The sequence below is a fragment of the Ovis canadensis genome, chromosome 7, assembly GCF_042477335.2.
Source record: "Ovis canadensis isolate MfBH-ARS-UI-01 breed Bighorn chromosome 7, ARS-UI_OviCan_v2, whole genome shotgun sequence".
Lineage (NCBI taxonomy): Eukaryota > Metazoa > Chordata > Mammalia > Artiodactyla > Bovidae > Ovis > Ovis canadensis.
The window spans coordinates 91030261-91050008 of record NC_091251.1 but is presented as its reverse complement, the minus strand read 5'-3'; the positions used below and the strand labels follow the sequence as shown (position 1 = coordinate 91050008).

The following is a 19748-nucleotide window of genomic DNA, read 5'->3' as shown; positions in this document are numbered from 1 at the left end:
TGAAGAATTCCACAAGGGAAAAAAAGCATTGACATCTTCTCAGTCTTTCCTTCCCAAATGAAAGCACCCTCATTCTCAGGAACCTCTTCCTGATGCCTAAACTCGGTTTATCTTGCTGCAGTTTGAAACCCTTTGTTCATCAACTGGGTTCAAGGTCCCATCTTTCTCCCTCTTCAACCTTTGCCATCTGCAGGGTCACCCTTCTCCGGGGCCCCAGGATGTGTATCTGTCTACTCATCATGATTGCCTGCCGCCACTCTCAGGCCATCTTCCTTCCTATCCCAGGACCCCAGATGGCTTTGAGTTCCCCTCTCCTTGGAGCTGGGTTAGGACTGTGAATGGGAACTGTATTTAGAGATCACCTGAGCAAAGTCCCTGCTGGCGTCAGGTGCGGAGGGCCCTCTGAGCCAGAGAAGCCGTGTTCCCTGGGTTTCTGGGCCTTTGCATCTGATTGCCATTCAGTCTTCTTTTATTCTTCTTGCCACCTGGCCCGCCTCGGGTGTCTGCTGGCCCAGCACTTGTGTGTTTACCTTTCCCAGAGGTGCCCAGGGTGGCTTTCTGGGCATCCTGTCTATGCTGGGTTGATCCTTAATTCCTGCATCTTCTCTAAAGTTCTTTGGGCCAGGAGCCTTGAGAGATTCTGCAAGGATCCTGAGAGGCCCCACTCCGTCTTACCACCTTACTCTAGGACTCCTAGATTTAAAATTATATCAACCATTGACTTAGTTTCTTCCCAACATACATGTTGGATCTCAAACTTTTAGTTTCTTCTCCAGGGACCCCCAGTTGAGCCACTTAGGTCTTTGTCTGTGCTCACTTGCTCTGTGGGACTCAGCCTAGGCTGGTAAAGAGGATGATGAGGAGCCTGTGAATTCAAAGTCTTGGGAGCTGCCATCCAGCCATGTGATGCTACAGGGGTGGGAGGAGACCTTACTGGCGCAGGCGTGTGCCAGGTGCTCCCGCTGTTGCGAGGCTGACCACCACCCTCTCTGTCTTGTCAGGCTGAGACAGCAGCGAATCGCATCTGCAAGGTGCTGGCCGTCAACCAGGAGAACGAGCAGCTCATGGAGGACTACGAGAAGCTGGCCAGCGATGTGGGTACCCCTGGGTTCTCCTGGTCTGGCCCTGGCAAGGCCTTGCCACCCTGTCCTGAGAGACCAGGGAGCCCCTAGAACCCATCTCTTCCTCCAAATCCATCTCCGGGCACAGTCCCAGGCTGGGCATTGCCCCTCATCACAGCAGCTGACCGAGGGCGGCTTGGGCTCCCCCAGAGATCGGGGGTGGGGGTGGGGGTGGGTCAGGGGCCAGTCGGGACTTTGAAGAGCTGAGTTCAACGCTTTTTCTATCACCTCTCTGCTCTTGATTTTTTTTCACTTGACAAATGAAAGCTGTGCCAAGAAACCTCAGAGGCCTTTTGGGCCCAGTGTACTGTTACTCTGGGAGTTTCATTTGAACTTAATTTGGAGTGTGCAGTTCTGAGGAGATGTGAACCAGGGGTAAATCAGGCTGGCTCAGGCTAGCTTAGCGGCTGGGCCCACCCAGGGGACAGGAGGGGACAGGATGGGTTTGCTGTTTTGCCACTGACTGCATTTGGGTTAGAGCACCATTTGTGTCTTCCTTAATCCAGCCCCTGAACAGCTTAGCCCGGCCTCTTGGTGGACTTGCTGTTCCCCAGCATAGTGAGAGCCCAGGTTCTGGGGTCCCAGTGCCTGGATTTAATCCCTGCCCTACATCGGTCACCTTGGCAAGTCACAGCAGCTCACAGTGCTTTGGTTATGTCCTCTGCCACTGGCGGGGAGGGTCACAGCACTTAATCCCGTGATGACTTAGCTTATCATCATTATTCAGATGAGTTAATCTGGGCCAGTTGTGGTCCAGTTGCAGGGGATCACAAGTTTCCTGTCCTCGTTTCCACTCCTCCATCCCCATCAGCTCATTGAAGAAACAAAATTCAGGCTGTCCTCTGCAACCTTTTCTCTTTTGAGTCAGGGACCCACATTCTAGAATCCTTGAAGGTCAGAGGGCAGAGGCTCTGGCCAGCAACCATTCACCCCTCCATGGTAAGACAGGGAAATTGAGGCCCAGCCAGGTAGTAGACTAGAACTCGGGTCTAGAACTTGGGTCTCGGGGACTAGAGCTCGGATCTCCTGCTGAGTTGAGCCATCTTGCCCCCAGGTTTCCCCTTGCGGAGCAGGGAGGTTGAGTGATGCTGGCTGTGAGTTGATATATCCTAGTGGCCAGGCGTCATGGAGCCTTTGATTCTCGGAGGGAGCCTGGCCCTGTGGCCTGGGAACGGCCTGGGGTGATGGGAAAGAGTGTGCCCTTGGGAGAGGTGCGGCCCGCCTCCCAGCGTCCTCCCCTGCTCCCTCCACAGCTGCTGGAGTGGATCCGCCGCACCATCCCATGGCTGGAGAACCGGGCTCCCGAGAACACCATGCACGCCATGCAGCAGAAGCTGGAGGACTTCCGGGACTACCGGCGCCTGCACAAGCCGCCCAAGGTGCAGGAGAAGTGCCAGCTGGAGATCAACTTCAACACGCTGCAGACCAAGCTGCGCCTCAGCAACCGGCCCGCCTTCATGCCCTCCGAGGGCAGGATGGTCTCGGTGAGCACCCGGACTGCCCTGGAGGCGCCTTGTAGCACTGTGGGCGGGGCGGGGGCGGGGCAGGGGCAGGGCGTGCGCTCATCGCCTGCCCACACTGCTCCAGGGATCGTTCTCTCCCAGGTGACCACCCAGACTCCAGCCCACATTCGGCCAGGTGGGGGCTCCCCCTCGCCTCAGAGAGAGAGCCCCTTTTCTCCTCACCGTTCCGGGTCATACTTGCCCTTTCCAGATGCCTGCACATCTGCTTGGATCAGCCCCAGCACTTTCTTCCCCACCCCTCAAAGAGTCATCTCTGCCAACAAAATCCCACTTGACATGTTGACCCAAACAGGGCATAATTCAGGAGCTAAAAGGATAATTTTCACTTCCATGGAATCTTTTTTAGCACTTAAAAACTTTTTTTTTAATACCTTAATAGATTTTTTTTTTGGTAGGACATTTTCAAATATGTACATAAGTAAAATATAGAAAATAGAAATTCTTCATAATCTTCCTACCCAGGATCAACTTAAAAGATTTTGGGGAGAAGAGATTCTTTTAGACTCTGTAAATGTGATTTTAAAGGGAATCTGAAAGCATCTTTTTTTTAATAAGCTGCTTAGAAAAAAGAACTTACAGGGACTTCCCTAGTGGCTAGGAGTCCGCACTTTCACTGCAGGGAGCACAGGCTCAATCCCTGGTGGGGGAACTAAAATCCCCCATGCTACATGGCATGACCAAGAAAAAAAAAGAACTAATTATATCGTGACCAGCTTTCCATGTCATAACTCTTTTTTTCATTTTTGTCACTTTTTGTTATTCCTCCCTGTTTACCCTTTCCCCAGGACTTGAGATATGAGCCAGAGAAACATGCAAACAAAAATTTTAAAATAAAAAATTGACCAGGATAGAGCTTTTGCACTTTGCAGAGGAGAGTTGACAAGGAGACATAGGCTCATAAGGGAGGCGTGGAAGGGGCTGGGAGGAGCTTGTAAGCAGCAACGGAGGGAGGGAGGACCCTGGGGGAGTAGAGAAAGGCCTTACGTTTTGCATACGGTTTGGAAAACTGTGGTCCTTTTACAGACTCCAGGCCAAGTCAGCAGCTTTTATATGGCTGGAGCTGCTGCTTGATGGGGGGGGAGCGGGGGGGGGGGTGCAGTGCTCTGTGCTTTAATGTGACCCTCCTGTGGCAGATGCAGCGTGGCACATGGTGAGGACCTGGGTGGCACACGAGTCCGGTCAGCCTGTCACTGCCCAGGGGGTGTCCTTGTGCTAACTGTAGAGGGCAGCTCCCTGTCTGAACGCCTGTGGGTTTGTGCTCATTACCTGTCACCATCTCTGGGTGACTCGGGGATGGCTATTGCCCAGAGCCCACGAGTAAACCCAGAAACACGAGGAGGCTGGGAGGCTCCCATCGCTGCCTGCCTTGTTCAGTTTGTTGCTCTGTCTCCCTGGCTGGCCCTGTGACCTCGGTGGTTGCTCAGAATCCTGGCAGAAGCCAGTCTTGGTGCCCAGAGGGCCTTGGGCTCTCTCCCCACTGGGATGCACTGCTAACGCCCCATAGCAGCATGGACCCACTTCCCTACCCAGGAGGCCTGGTACCTAGGAACCCTAGGTCATACCAGGGGGACTGGGTGGGGAGGAGGCTCCTGGAATGTGTGGAGGAGCCGTGGGGGCTTGGCTCGGGGGCCAGGTGGGCTGACCCTGTGTCTCCCATCCCTGCAGGACATCAACAACGCCTGGGGCTGCCTGGAGCAGGCGGAGAAGGGCTATGAGGAGTGGCTGCTGAATGAGATCCGGAGGCTGGAGCGGCTCGACCACCTGGCAGAGAAGTTCCGGCAGAAGGCCTCCATCCACGAGGCCTGGACGGACGGTAAGACCAGCCTAGCCCCTGCCTCCCACCCCAAGCTTGGGTCTAGCTTTCGTGCTGAACCACCAGCCATAACTCCTTTCTCTCTTGTGTTTTATTTGTTTTGTCTCTTACTTGTCCCTTAACAGTAGGCGAGTTCATGACCCACCCCACTCCCTTTTTTATTGGCCACACCCCATGGCACATGGGATCTTGGTTCCCTGACCAGGCATCCAACGTGCCTTCTCTGCATTGGAAGTGCAGAGCCTTAACCCCTGGACCATCAAGGAAGTCCCTCATTAGTATTTTGGTTGCTTCAGTTTTCTCCTCTGCTAAGTGGGGACAATAATAGTATCAGCTTAATATGTTTATGAGGATTAAATGGCATAATACATCAGAAGCAATGAGAAGAGTTCCTGGCCTGCTCCGTGCTATATAAGTGTTACTCACTCTTGTCACTGTAGTGACTTCTCTTCCCTGAGTCGGGCTGGGGTTCACATGCTGACTCTACCACCTGGAAGCAGTGTACCTTGGAGCAGTGGTCTGTGTCCTTGTCTGTTACATGCAGGTGATGCTGTGCCCTCCTGTATCACTTTCTCAGGGCTGCGAATTGCCATAAACTGGGTGGTTTTACACGACACGAGGACATTCTCTCACAGTTCAGGAGACTAGAAGTCCCAAATCCAGGTGCCATCAGCTCTGGCTCCTTCTGGGCCTCTGGGGGAGGCATCCCCTGCTTCTTCCTAGTGCCACGTGGTTGTACTGGCACTTCCTGGTGTTCCTTGGCCTGTAGCAGCATCGCTCTGATCTCTGCCTCCATCATCACCGGCTCCTTCTCTCTGGGTCTCAGTGACTGAATCTGCCTCTCAGTTTTTTACTGAAGATACCAGTCATTGGATTTAGGGCCCACTCTAATCCAGTAGGATTGCCCAGGTGGGACAGTGGTAAAGAATCTGCCTGCCAACGCAGGAGATGCAAGAGATACGGGTTCAGTCCCTGAGTCTGGACAATCCCCTGGAGTAGGAAACGACAACCTGCTCCAGTATTCTTGCCTGGGAAATCCCATGGATAGAGGAGCCTGGTGGACTACAGTCCTCGGGGTTGCAAAGAGTCAGACACATCTTAGTGACTAAACAACAGCTAATCCAGTATGACCTCATCTTAGCTAATTATATTGGCAAAGACCCTATTTCCAAATAAGGTCAGACTCTGAGGTTCTGGGTTGACATGAGTTTCAGAAGGACACTGTTAACTCAGCATACCTCCTCATGCAGTTGTGCATTTTATGTGTAGTTGAGTGCCTGACACGTGTGACACGCTCGGTAAGTGGGAGCCCTTGATATCTTCCCTCCTCTGCCTTCTCTGCCATTGTAGTAACCTGCAGCTCTGGCCTTAGCACCTGTTACGCCTCTGGGGGTTCAGCCACTCGACAGAATGTTACAGGGCCATCGGAGTGACTCATGTGATGGTCGTGGTGGCAGTGTAGAAACTGGTGATGTGCTGCTGAGTATTTTTAAAGTAGGATATGTAATTTATATACACCCAATGGTTTTAACGCAACATCCATAGAAGGCAAGACTGAAAAGGAATAGATAAGTAGGCTCATGTGTGATTTTTTTTTTTCCCCTCTAAACTCATCATATTAATATTCTTACAAAAAGGAGTAGAGAGAAGGAAAGAAGCCATCACCTCTTTGGCCCAGCCCTCATTTCCTGAGAGTTGCTGAGCCTCCCTGATGGGGCAAACACCGGAGGTGGGCGTGCAGGCAAGGCCAGGTCAGTCTGTCCTACAGCAGCCGCTTCACAGAGCAGCTGGGGACCATCATCTAACAGCGATCTGAGAGCTCGATTCTCATCCTCTTCCCTTTGGAGACAAAAATCCAAGAAATGCAAGCCTTAAAAGAGAGGGCAGTGCCCCTGATGCTTGGAGAGGGTGCTGGCTACTGATGACTTATGTGCAGAGCACACTGGACGGGCTGCCTGCACTGGGTGTAATTGAGGGGCAGGGTCCCTGCAGGGCTGCTGGGGGCCAGCAACTGTAAATGGAGAGTACTCTAAAGATGGGGTACCCCTGAGGAACTTGTTTTTCCCAGGTTATACCACAGGCGTAGATCGTTGTTTCCTGCTGTTTATAAAGTTCATGTTATACCCTGACTGTCCACTTAGCCTGCATCGTCTGTACATCACCACTCCTGGTAGCCCTGGCACGCTCCATGAAAAGGAGTGACTTTCCCGCCCTCTCGCACATGTTGCCCCATCGCACATGTTCCAGCTACATATCTATTTTCTTGAACTGCAGATTAATTGATCATCGTATGGGGCACATCTATCTCCTTGGGATATACCAGAAGTGGAGCTTCCAGGCCCTGAGGTGGGGGTGGTTGAGATCAAGAAGGTGGGCTTCCCAGCTCCTGCTCAGCCTTGTGCCCAACCTCTGACCCCCAGGCAAAGAGGCCATGCTGCGGCAGAAGGATTACGAGACGGCTACCCTCTCGGAAATCAAAGCCCTGCTCAAGAAGCACGAGGCCTTCGAGAGTGACCTGGCCGCCCACCAGGACCGCGTGGAGCAGATTGCCGCCATTGCCCAGGAGCTCAAGTAAGCCTGGCGGGCACTGTGGCGCTGTGGGAGGTGGGCTCTGGCCTGAAAAGTGAGCCGGGTCCTGGGGCAGGAAGGTCATCGATACAGAAGACGAAGAGCATCCTCGCAGGTGGGGAATAGCCTGCGACCCTCTGTCACAGGCCTTCGGTCCTTACCTACAGCCAGTGTGGGACCAGAGGGTGACCGAGTATGGCTCTGAGATCTCACCTGGTCTTAGTGGCTTCCTGTCACCGGGCATTGCAGTCAAGGCTGGTGTGGCTTCCAGGCGAGGTTGGGACAAGGGCCCTTGCGGAGGATAACTTTTCTCCTCCCAGCAGTCTCCTGAAAGCCCAGAGGTTGAGGGTGGGAGTAGGGGTCCTGGAAGGTCTTGAAATGTGCACACCTGGCCTTCCTGGGTCATGAGTGACCCCCTGCCCCCTCCCAGGGAAAGGAGAGCAGGCCACAGAAGTAACCTGGGCCACCTGACTCTTCCTCTCTCCTCTCCCGCAGTGAGCTGGACTATTACGACTCACCCAGTGTCAACGCCCGGTGCCAAAAGATCTGTGACCAGTGGGACAATCTAGGGGCCCTAACCCAGAAGCGAAGGGAAGCTCTGGAGGTGAGAGCCCCTGAGGACACGGAGACCTTCCTCCAGCAGCCCTGTGTGGCCTTTCTGCTTCGAGACTCCCTTTGCTTTGGGCTAAGAGGCTCCGCTGGGTTCCCCAGACCTTCCCCAGGCCTGGTCTGACCATGGAAAGCTCATACTGGCACTGGACTTGACCTTTGCCCTGATGGAGATGCCCTGATCATATCTTCTCCTCCTCCTGATTTACTGTACTTGGACCAAGAGCCCCAGCTGTTTGAGAACGTTCCTGTTCTCCAAACCGGACTCTCTGGGGGCTAGGCGGGTGACTCCAGTGCGGGGTGGTCCATACACCCCATATTAAGAACCAGCACTCTGAAGAGTCTGTTCCGAGCTATCTGGTCCTTTCAGACCTGAAACTCTCTGGGCTAGCCAGAAAGATCTTGAAGTCTACTGGGTTTGTGGGGGGTTGGTGATTCTGAACATGACATTACTAAGCACCTTCCCATCCCCATGCCATTTGGCACTCCCAGCGCACGGAGAAACTGCTGGAGACCATTGACCAACTGTACTTGGAGTACGCTAAGCGGGCCGCGCCCTTCAACAACTGGATGGAGGGGGCCATGGAGGACCTTCAGGACACCTTCATCGTGCACACCATCGAGGAGATCCAGGTGTGCTGCCGACGCCCTCGTCCATGGAGCTGGCTTTGCACAGCCCACACACTGCCCTTGCAGGGAGAGGGCTCAGGGTAGCCTCCCCAAGGATGTTCTAGATTTGAAAGCTTTGTGTTTTATTTGTTTTGACTCCGTAATATATGCGTATGGTATCAAATCTACAAACTAAAGAGAGTGTGCAATGAGTTTCCCTCCTAGCCTTTGTCCCCCAGCCCCCAGTGCCCCTCCCCAGAGGAGAGCAGGACACGGTCTCTGCATAGGCAAGCACATTTGTTTATTAATATGTTCTTCCCCCACTTTTTATGTAAAAATTAGCTTCTATTGTATACTGTATCCTGAACCTTTATTTCTAACCTCATAATTATCTTGGAGCTCATTTCACTGCAGTAAACCATTCTTTTGTACAGCTACAGAGTGTTAGATGAAAAAGGTTTTGCAGCACAATGAGAAAGTATGTTGGAGAGGTCCCTTGAGCAGACCCAGGGCACCCCTTGTCCCCAACCTAACTATGGGGTGGTGAGCACCCCAGGGAGATTGCTGCTGAATTCACCAGGCCTGAGCATGAAGCTGTGGCACCTTCCTGTGGCCAGCCCAGCCATCCTGGTTCTCAGCTGAAAGAGTCCTGGGTTGATGCCTCCAGGCCGCCCAGCTGGTATGGGCCTCTGGTGGCCCCTTCACCCACTTCTGCCCTGGGACCTGCAGGTCTTCCTTGGCTTATCTTGCCTATGGGAGGCACCAGTCCCTCCCAGTCATTGTGCTTCTTCTGCACGCCCGTCTCTTTCCAGGGACTGACCACAGCCCATGAGCAGTTCAAGGCCACCCTCCCCGATGCCGACAAGGAGCGCCTGGCCATCCTGGGAATCCACAACGAGGTGTCCAAGATTGTCCAGACCTACCACGTCAACATGGCAGGCACCAACCCCTACACAACCATCACGCCTCAGGAGATCAATGGCAAATGGGACCATGTGAGTCCAAGGGCTGGGTGGGGCGCTGGCAGAGCCATTGTAAGTTTCAGAAGGGCAGGGATTTTTGTCTGTGTGCATTGTTGATTTTCATTGATTTCAGTGTCATACAGTAAGTGCTCATTGTCCGTCAAGCAAATGAATGAATTTCAGGAACAGGTCAATGTGTTCACTCCTATTACTGCCTGGCCTCTCCCCTTCATGGCTCCTCCATTGCCTCTGATGTGGAGGCAGATGGCCGGCCCATCCTAATGTCCCCTGACCGTTTCTGCCGCAGGTGCGGCAGCTGGTGCCACGGAGGGACCAGGCCCTGACGGAGGAGCACGCCCGCCAGCAGCACAACGAAAGGCTACGCAAGCAGTTTGGGGCCCAGGCCAACGTCATCGGGCCCTGGATCCAGACCAAGATGGAGGTGGGTCCCACCATGGAAGGCAGGGCAGGGGCTTCCACCCTTTCCCGCACCATCCCAGACAGTCAGGCTTGCCCTGTCTCCTCCTGGACGGGAGTTGTGGGCACTGTGGGTCCTGAACCCACAGCTGGCCCGCTGCCCCATGGAGGGTGTGGGACCCGTGCCTGCACAGGGACACCACATGAGACAGTCCCATGGGAGGATCAGTGCCTAGGTGACTGATTCGTCTTGCCCTGTGGTATATGTGGTTGAGCTGGTCTCCCTTCCTCCTGAGTCATGAGCTTGGCCAGAAGGAGGTGATCTCCCCAGAGAGAGAACTGTGCTTTGGGCAAGAGTGAAATTCTTTGCTGTATTGTTGGGCCAGGTATCAGGGTGATGTAGATAAGGAAGGAACACTGCTTGGGTTAGGGCGTGGTGTCCCTCTGAATTCCTTGAGGGCAGAGACCATGTCAAGTTCCTATGTGCTTTCCTGGACCCCATCTCCAGCTGCTTAGCACATTATGCATGGTGGTAGGTGCTCCAGAAATGCTTGCTAAGTTGAACTGAGTTCCCAGAAAGTGCTTTCACAAGCAAGGTGTGTTTATATGGATGAAAGACAGAGATGGGATTAGGCCTGGACCATGGAGACAGGTGGGATTGAGGTGGGTGAGGCAGGCTTCCGAGGAACAGAACAGCAGGAGCATGTTCATTGAGAAGGTGAGCCAGGTGCCCTGAGGCTGTGAGGAACCCAGCTCAGTGGGAGAACTTCCCTGAGATGGATGGTAGTCAGGAACAGGCCTGGGATGGGAGTTTGAATGGCAGGTAGAGGAGTGAACCTTTAAGTTAGCAACTGACCTTGCATCCCCTTCCTGAGGCTGAGGGGTACCTGGGAGATGGGAGGTATTCATCTGGTGATAACAGTCAGTGCTGGTCAGATTCCTTTATGATGCTATTTCCATGCCAAGAATCATCAGAAGGGTTGGTCAGTGACCTGGGGGCCCCAGTCTCCACCCTGGGTGCCCAGAGTGCATAGGTCTCACAAGGGCCTCCTTTCCGGGTGAGCAGGAAATTGGAAGGATCTCCATTGAGATGCACGGGACCCTGGAGGACCAGCTCAACCACCTGCGGCAATATGAGAAGAGCATCGTCAACTACAAACCCAAGATCGACCAGCTGGAGGGCGACCACCAGCTCATCCAGGAGGCGCTCATCTTCGACAACAAGCACACCAACTACACCATGGAGGTGGGCACCGCCAGCGTTGCTCCCCTGGAGACAGAGCCCTGGATCCCCCTTCTGCTTCCCTTGGCTGAGGAAGTGGTAGTGGGGGGTCACCCATCATTCCAAGAAGACTGGTTGTATAGTAGGATAAACCCTAGCTTTTAAGTGAGAGGATCCTCACTTCTCCTCCCTCCTGGAGCTCCGAGTCTTCGGTCTTCGGTGCCTTTTGAATTTCCCAAGGAGCTTGCTAAGAATGCAGATTTCCAGGCTCCGTCCCAGAATTTGATTCACTAGGTCTGGGATGGGACTCGGGTATCTAAATTTTTTAACCAGTACCTGGTGGTTCTGAGACTGGTGGTCACCAGACACTGGTTTGGCCTCTGCTTTTTAAATGACCTACTTGTTTTGACCATGAAGGCATGGGTGTGAGGTTATAGAGTTGGACGTTCAGGGTATTACCCACTTTTTTGTCCTTTGATCTTCCCCACTGTCAATTTTGCCCCTTTTCCTGACTTGACCACGCTGGTCATTCTGGTCTCTGCTGTTCTGGGCAGAAACCATCACCCTTCTGTGCTTCCCCCTTCATCATCTGGGTCCTCTGTCCTGGTTTTCTGTCCTTGTCCTGGTTCCCCAGCGCCTGGTAACTCTGTTATTCCAGGGAGAAGGTCAGGTTTGATTGCACTGGCCATTTTGATGGTCAGGGGAGGGAGTAGGGAGGGGTGACCCAGGCCCAGGCCTGGGACCCCTTTGCTGACGGGCCTTGCCTGCCTGCAGCACATCCGTGTGGGCTGGGAGCAGCTCCTAACCACCATCGCCAGGACCATCAATGAGGTGGAGAACCAGATCCTGACCAGGGACGCCAAGGGCATCAGCCAGGAGCAGATGAATGAGTTCCGGGCCTCCTTCAACCACTTTGACCGGGTGAGCTCCACCCCTGCACTCACTGAGGGCAGCCCCGGCCCCAGGGCCCTGGAGGGCACTGCCCAGGGCATGGGCCCACTTCCTGGGCAAGTGAGGAGGAGGAGGGGTAGGGCGGAACTGCAGTCAGCCTGCTCTGACTCTCCACCACCCCAGGCTGGCCTTAGAAGCTGTCCAAGTGTCCCATGGGCATCCCTGCTTTCCTGGAGAGAGTGCTCGTGTTGTGGGTGAAGAGAAGCCCTCAGACCCCTGACTCTTGCTCTCCTACCATGAGGAGTCACCCCCTGGGGGCAAGACTGCCATAGCCTCGAGGGAGGGCCTGCTGTCCCTGGCTATGGGGACCATCCCCTGCCTGTGCCTGGGGACAGAGCAGAGCCTCCATCCTCCCCCAGCCCCGGGGGTAGCCTTTCGGACCCCTGGTAGAGGTGTCAGAGTTACCAGAGTCCTCCTGGATTCTCATCCAGTTTTGCGTGGGCTGCCCCTCTCAGTGCCTTGGGGCTTTGTGGTGGCCACAGGGGGTGGGAGCATGGGCTTGGGTGCTGCCCACCACCCCTGCCTGCTTCACTGCCCTCCAGGCACCTGGGTGGGTGGCATCCTCCTGGAAAACCCTGCTCAGGGCATCGGGGCCAGAGGTGGGCTGGGCACTCTTCTGGGGGAGCTTCTTACCCCCATGGCTCACCATGCTTCCCTCCGGCTTACTCCCCCGGGGCAGGACAGCTGCGTGTACCGGGGAGAGAGTCCCCCTCTGGACCACGTCCGTGTGTCTAACCTTGTGCACTTTTATTTCCCTCCTCCCCCCGCCCTTCCACCCTCCACCTTCCCCATCCGCATGCCTTCGTCCCTGTCTCTCCCCACACACGCTACCCTCCACTGGGGCATGGCCCACCCCTTCCCCCTCACGGCCTCCACCTCCCTGGCACCGCATGGCTCGCTGGCTGGCGCACGGCGGCCCCAGGATCACTCCGGCACGCTGGGTCCCGAGGAGTTCAAAGCCTGCCTCATCAGCTTGGGTTATGATATTGGCAACGACCCCCAGGTACTCGCCTCCTGCATGGAGCACGCTCAGGGGTGGCGTCCGGGGCGAGAAATAACGCGTTTCTCCTTTTTTCTTTTCTCTCTCTCTCTCTGTCTGGATCTCCTTGCCTCCCTTTTCCTGTGGGCTGCGGGGCTCGTCTTCTGCTGTCCCCGCCTGGCCCCTGGCGGGCTCCTCCTCCCACTACTCCGACCTCTGACCTCTGCCCTCGGTTATCTTTCATGGGAACCTGCACGGTGCCCACCTTCTTCTCTCCTCATCGCTCTCCATCCCGTGGACGGACTTTGCATCTCGCTGCTCTGTCTTCCCCCTTCCTGTGGATATCTTCCCTGGATGTGTCTTTGCATCTCTTCCTCCTGTGTTCCTCTCCCCTTCCTGACCGCCCCTGCCACCGCTCCCCAAAACCGTACACCTCGACCTCCCCTCTGGCCATCTGTGCCCTGTCTTCCTGGCCCTTGGCCGGCCCTTTCTCCTCCTTGTGTCTTGGTGCCCCTGGCCCCACAGAAGAAGACAGGCATGATGGACACGGATGATTTCCGCGCCTGCCTTATCTCCATGGGTTACAACATGGTAACGTAAACCCCACCCTCTGCCCTGGCAAGGGGCAGCCAGCCAGATGACCGGAGAGGCCGAGTCCTGGCCGTGGTGGGCTGGAGGCCCACCCATCCCTGGAGGGGCCTCAAGATTCTGGTCCATGGGGTGTCCTGAAAGGCTGGGCCCCAGCTGTGGGGCCTGTGTGTGTCCGGGAGATCTGGCCCTCTTGCCTCTCTCTGCCGGTTTCTCTTTTGATATTTACAATCGAAGTGAGCTTTTTGTTTTTTTGCTCCCATCGTGGATGGTGGGGCTGACCCCGAGGCTGCTGGGCAGGACTGTGGTGGGCACTCTGGGTGGGGGTTCTTTCAGCTCCATCTCACGTGAGGCCTGGAGAGTTCCACCTCTGTCCTGGTGATGACTTCAGCCAGGCATGCCGCCCCTTTGTTTGTTACCCCAAGCTCCTTCCCAACCTTCTCAGCTGCCTTGCCCTCATGCAGGCCTTCTGAGCAGGGCAGGGGCCTCAGCTGGCAGCCTCAACTCCTGGCCTACCTTGCAAAGTCCAGAGCCCTTGGGCCGCCCAGCGCAGGAGCAAGGGCGTGGGCTTTAGAAGCAAGGGACCTGGGAATAAATCCCAGTTCTGTCATCCCCTGCTTGGGGGCCCAGATAAGGAAGGTGAGGGGAATGCAGCCAGACCATTGTAACGGTTAAATGAAGCAACTCAACGTGAGCGCTGTGCCGTGTCTGACACATAGAATGTACAGTGTGGTGGAGGCCCAAGTTCATGTCTCAGCTCATGTCTACTACCCCCTGGCTGTGTGACCTTTGGCAAGTCACTAAGCCTATCTGGGCCTTAGGTTTCTCCTCTGGAAACATGATGAAGATAATAAAATAAATAGCTACTTCATGGTTGTGAGGACGGTTAAATGAATTTTACCCAGCCCTTCAAATAGAGCCTGGTGTATAGTATATGCTGAGTGGTAGCCAGTGCTGTCATTATCAGTTGTCGTCAGCATTATCGTTTTTGTCCCAAGAGGAGCACAGGCATCCGTAGAGGGTGGGAAACCGAGACGATTCAGGTTGGGTCAGGGGCCCCTCTGACGGCCTCAAGCACTCTGAGCCCCAGAGGCTTCAGGTCCACAGAGAGAGGGGACTGTGGCTGACAGGCCTGGGACTGGCTTTTCCCTCCAGGGAGAGGCAGAGTTTGCCCGTATCATGAGCATCGTGGACCCCAACCGCCTGGGGGTGGTGACGTTCCAGGCCTTCATCGACTTCATGTCCCGCGAGACAGCTGATACAGACACAGCAGACCAAGTCATGGCTTCCTTCAAGATCCTGGCTGGGGATAAGGTGGGTGTGCCGTGGCGGGGGCGCCACGCGGAGCTGGGCTGCATTGGAGGGGAGGTCATGAGCAGCTTCACTGTTCCTTCTTCCCCCGCTGAGCCTCACGGCTGTCCACCTCTACCCTTTTCTGTAACATCTGGGCATCAGCTAAGAGGTTAGGACGCTGCATTAGCTGAAGGGAGTCCCCTGCCGTGGACACTGCGTGTCGTACTCATGATGAGATACTGGTGATGAAGTGACCGGTGGTAGAGGGCAGTCCAGTCAGATGGAGTATGTGAGCGGGTGACGGAAGGTCAGTCTGGGAACTTAAGACTTCAGCCCCGCATCGGTCTGGGCACAAACCATGGCGTGTGGATGGGAAGCAGGAAGGAAGCGTGTTTCTCATTTGTCTACCCTAGGCAGTCAGCTTCAGTTCTCCACATCTCCCAAGCTCCCTGCACTGCCAGGCCCGACAGTGGGAAAGTAGGAGCATCCTGGGGGCTTTGGGGACAGAGGGGTCTAGAGGTCAGGGTCCCTTCCTGTAAAATTCACAGGATAATCCTTAGGCCATCCTTCCTTAGCCAGCAGGGAGAGTAGTTTCTGAACTGTCTCAGTCTACGTTGAAGTAAAGACTGAACCAACAAAGAGGTTCCTAAAGCTCTTATTTATATTCAGGGACACCCTGTTAGAGTCGCAGCACTTTGGAGCTGGAAGGACCCTCAGAAACCACCTCCTTGAAGTGACTCACTTGCTCGAGGAAGTCTCTGGGGCCCAGAAAGGGACTTGATATCTTGACTCTTGAAGTGACTTGAGGGCCAACCTCTGTCTCCTTCAGACTGGCTCCTTAGGAGACTCTGGCAGAAGTAGGGCAAGTCCCTGAACACTTGCGAAGCTGCAAGCTCCCCAAAGATGTAGGTTCCAAGTAGACTTTGATGGGCAAGCCCAAGACAGGGAGGAAGCAGATATCTCAGCCTGGGAACCAGATGGGCTGGGGGAAGGTTACGATATCTATCAGCGGCAGTGATGCCCCAAACTGGAGGCTCCTGTAATTGACGAGAACTGTGTGATCTCCTCAGAGCCCAGCTGAGCTGGGCGTGGGAGTCCTACTCTTTTTCACCAAGTATGGTGTTGCTAGTATTGTTCCAGCCTGTGGTTGGTGCAGGCTAGAGAGATACACGAAAAGATTATAGGTGCAGTTAGCTCTTGGAGTTACTTGGGAACAGGCTAAAGCAGTTACTGAAGTGAAAACCATAAGGGGATTGAAACGTATGTTATTTAAATATATATACACACAAATAGATATGTACATGCCAGGGAATCGTACATATATAGATAACGCTGATACATATGTGTCTGTATCATATAACTTGTCATGTAATTTATTTATTTACATATATGCCTGATACAGGTATGTGTAATGTACATGTTGGAATGGGGGCGGGACAGGGTACCTCACCTCCTGAGTGAGGTTCCCGACCTCCGGGCTTTGCGGCCGCCCTGAGTGCATTGTTTCCGCAGAACTACATCACGGTGGACGAGCTGCGCCGAGAGCTGCCGCCGGACCAGGCTGAGTACTGCATCGCGCGAATGGCCCCCTACACCGGCCCCGACGCCGTGCCCGGTGCTCTGGACTACATGTCATTCTCCACGGCGCTGTACGGCGAGAGTGACCTCTAACCCGCCCCGCCCAGTCCACGCCCCCGCCCCCGCCCCGTCGCTGTGCGAGCCCCACCCTGCGCCTCCGCTGTCCCCCCTCTCCCGCCCGGGCTTGGTTTCACGCTCTGCCTCCAGTGGGCGAGCTGGGACCCGTGTGGCATCCAGCCTCCCTGCCCGTGAAGTGACAGTTTACAAAATTATTTTCTGCAAAAAAGAAAAAAAAGTTACGTTAAAAAAAGTAAAAAAAACAAAAAAACCACATATTTTATTATACAAAAAGTATTTTTTTCTCCACCAGACTTAAATGGAAAAGAGGAAGAATTAACTATTTGCACCGAAATGTTTTGTTTTGTTGTGACATAGGAAAATAACCAAGCACAATGTTATATCCATCCTTTTTATCGATTTTTTTTTCCTTTCTATCTGTACCATCTGCTGTATTCATTTCTCCAATCTCTTGTCCACCTTGACGTGGGAGTGGGAGGTGAGGGTAGGGGGAAATCTTGTCAAAAGGCACATTGGTGCATGTGTGTTTGCTAGCTCACTTGTCCATGAAAATATTTTATGATATTAAAGAAAATCTTTTGAAATGGCTGTTTTCTTAAGGAAGAGAATTTATGTGGCTTGGCTTCTCATTTTTGAAGTCCGGGGGTGTATGTAATTACCTTCTTCATCAGCACACACTTTTTGCCCCCAAATACTGCCTATTAAAAATGGTCAGGACAAAATTGACAAGTGTGGACAACTTTGGTCCTGTTTGGCACACAGTGTTAAAGCAGCAACACTCCCATGTCAGTTCTTTGCTCCTTGCTTACTGTTTTCCAAAAGAGTGCATGGGATCAAGGATGGTGTGGGGCACCTGTACCACCTTCCTCATATGCTTTTGACCTTGGCACATTCAACCTTATACTTCTGTTTCATTTTCAAGAGGAGAATGTGGTTTCCTCACAAGGCTCCTATGCGTTGAAAATTAACCCTACTTTTGTTTCTCACATCATCAAACAGCTCTGTGACATCTACATGCCCTGGTTCCTTGTATTTTTGCTGCAGGAGACACTCAGGAAGTCATCTCATCCCCTACTCTTCTGACTCTCCTGTAGACAGCAGCTGTCCAGCCTCACCTGGGAGGCTGTTGGAAATGCAGGCTCTCAGGTCTACCCCAGATCCTCTCGTTAGAATCTGCCTTTAAACAAGGTCCCCAGGGGATCTTTTGATTTTGATTTTGATTTCTTTTGATTTTCCCTCCTTGCCTCTTTCCTCCTCGAGGCTTCTACTCACAGTACAGGCAGCAGGACTGCCAGTAACAGGATCAGTAACAGTGCAGTGATTTAGAGACATAATTTAGCAATGGAAGCTGCAGGTCTGTGTTCCAGTTCTAACTGTGTCATGGAGTAAAGCAGTTTCGTGCAGCAATAACAGGGAGTTGAGTCTGTGGAGTCTGATGGCCAGAGTTCAAACCTACAACTGCCATTTCCAAAATGGATAAACTGGACACTACAGTTCTCTTATCCACTAACAGGGAATAATAGTGCTGCTGGAAAGTTGATGCTCTAATATATAGAACTCCTAAAGTATTAGTGCATATAAATGTTAGTTGTGGTCAGTCCCACTTTAAGTTTTAAGGGATTCGCTTGAAGGATCTCTTTAAAAGAGAACTCTTAACATAAGTCCCCTCATATAAGAGGACCAAGACCGAATTGGGACTTATTGAACTTGGGCCAGCGATGACAGTTTTCCAGTATAAGCCCCATTTGTCTAGGAATTAGTTCCATGAGTTTCTGGAACACCCACTGCCCTGGGAAAGAGGCAAGGCTATTCGGGAGAATGGACGTGAGGAGAGGTTGGCTTTTGCTTTGGGAACCATAACTGCAGGTTTTCCCACTGGCTGGCAGAAAGCCATACCTGCTCAAGGTAGGTCTGCTGTGATGGCAGCTTGGTGGGGAAGACTGTGGTTTAAGAGTTGAGGAGAAGGAATTGTTCCAATGAGAAAGTTTCCTAAACTCAGGGTGTAAGTGCATTAATAAGCCTCAATTTTCAGGGACTTCCCTGGTGGTCTAGTAGTTAAGACTTCAAGCTTCCACTGCAGGAGATGTAGGTTCGACCCTTGGTCAGGGAACTAAGATCCCACGTGCTGTGCGGCATGGCCACAATATTAAAGCCCCAGAAAATCCCCCTCAATTTCCAGAGGTATGATCAGTCTTTAAAAGAATGTGTAAGAGTCATTTGAACAAGGTGTGTTTATAGAGTTATTCCACAGTCTTCAAGGGTTTGAGTTTCTCAACGTTCAAGGGTGCTTATGTGTGCAAACGACTATAATTTTCAATCCATTAAAGGTAAAAATCTTAAAATTTCATTTCTCAAGCTTTTAAGTGCATCATGGACATCTTGTTTTATTGATGATGTAATTTTTCTATAAAAATAAAAACACTTTCTGTGTCTTAATCATTCATACATCATAACAGATTTAATCCTCCAGAACAACCCCGATTGCAAACTTTGTTAAATCCCTTTAAATATTTTAAACATATTAGCAAGTTTTAATCACTCTTTTCAAAACATCAGACTCCCAACCCAGGCAGATTCAAATCCAAGCTGCAGAGTTTCACTCAGCACAAAGCAATTGAAATATTATAAATGCAGTAAATCAGGTTCCCTGGAGCAGTTCAAAGCTGTTTACTAACAATTCTCTTAGACCTCCAAAATTGAAATTACACGTCTCATTTCAGTTACACATTGCAGGTGAAAAGTCACAACGCTGTTATATGCTGGGTTCTTTCGTGTGTTCAGTCACCTTAACCCACTTGTCATGATGCATACAAAACTGCTGAACAGCACCAACGTGTTAGTACCAAGAGTTTGATTAATGAATACTTCATCTGTTTAGTTATTTCTAAAGAGGTGAGTTCAAGTCCTTTTGCTACTCATTGCTGGCTTTTGGGGTCAGAGGTTCAAGTGATACATATATATATTTAGGAAAATACCACTGAGGAGTCTTCTGAGCTCTGTGATGGGCTGAATAATGGTCCTCACAAGATGTCCGTGTCCTAATCCCTTGGATCCTGTGACTGTTACTTTACCTGGCAAACGGGACTTTGCAGGTGTAACTGAGTTAAAGTCCTTCATGGAGACATTATTCTGGACTATCTGGGTGGGCTTTGATGAAGAGGGATGTGACGACGGAGGTAGAGGTTGGAATGGCATGAGGCCAGGAGCCAAGGAACGCGCTGTCTTCTAGAAGCTGGAACAGGTAAGGAGATGGAAGCCCCACTTAGAGCCTCAATGGGAATGCTGCCCTGCTGGCCCATTTTAGGTTTCTGAACTGAGAAGATAATAAATTCGTATTTTAAGGCACTACATGTGCAGTAGTTTGTTAGTGCAGCAATAGGAAGCTAATACTTGCTTCACCATCCAGGCCTCTGGACAGGCTGGCTGCCCCCACCCCG

The 19748-nt window shown here is 52.6% G+C and overlaps 1 protein-coding gene across 3 annotated transcripts in view; it reads left to right on the top strand.

The window, feature by feature from the left end:
* ACTN1 (actinin alpha 1) overlaps positions 1-16895 on the top strand; it is a 95683-nt gene extending 78788 nt beyond the window's left edge. Inside the window, exons 9-21 of one of the 3 annotated variants that reach the window (XM_069595127.1) lie at positions 1002-1094; positions 2375-2605; positions 4310-4457; positions 6878-7028; positions 7521-7629; positions 8127-8267; positions 9056-9238; positions 9513-9647; positions 10689-10868; positions 11619-11765; positions 12718-12798; positions 14518-14676; positions 16168-16895. In XM_069595127.1, the coding sequence (XP_069451228.1) occupies positions 1002-1094; positions 2375-2605; positions 4310-4457; positions 6878-7028; positions 7521-7629; positions 8127-8267; positions 9056-9238; positions 9513-9647; positions 10689-10868; positions 11619-11765; positions 12718-12798; positions 14518-14676; positions 16168-16326 (1917 nt within the window). In that variant the 3' untranslated portion in view covers positions 16327-16895. Of the gene's footprint in view, positions 1-1001; positions 1095-2374; positions 2606-4309; positions 4458-6877; positions 7029-7520; positions 7630-8126; positions 8268-9055; positions 9239-9512; positions 9648-10688; positions 10869-11618; positions 11766-12717; positions 13366-14517; positions 14677-16167 lie in introns of all 3 variants that reach the window. The other 2 variants (XM_069595128.1, XM_069595125.1) reach the window with 2 other exon arrangements.
* Positions 16896-19748: the final 2853 nt, after the last annotated feature.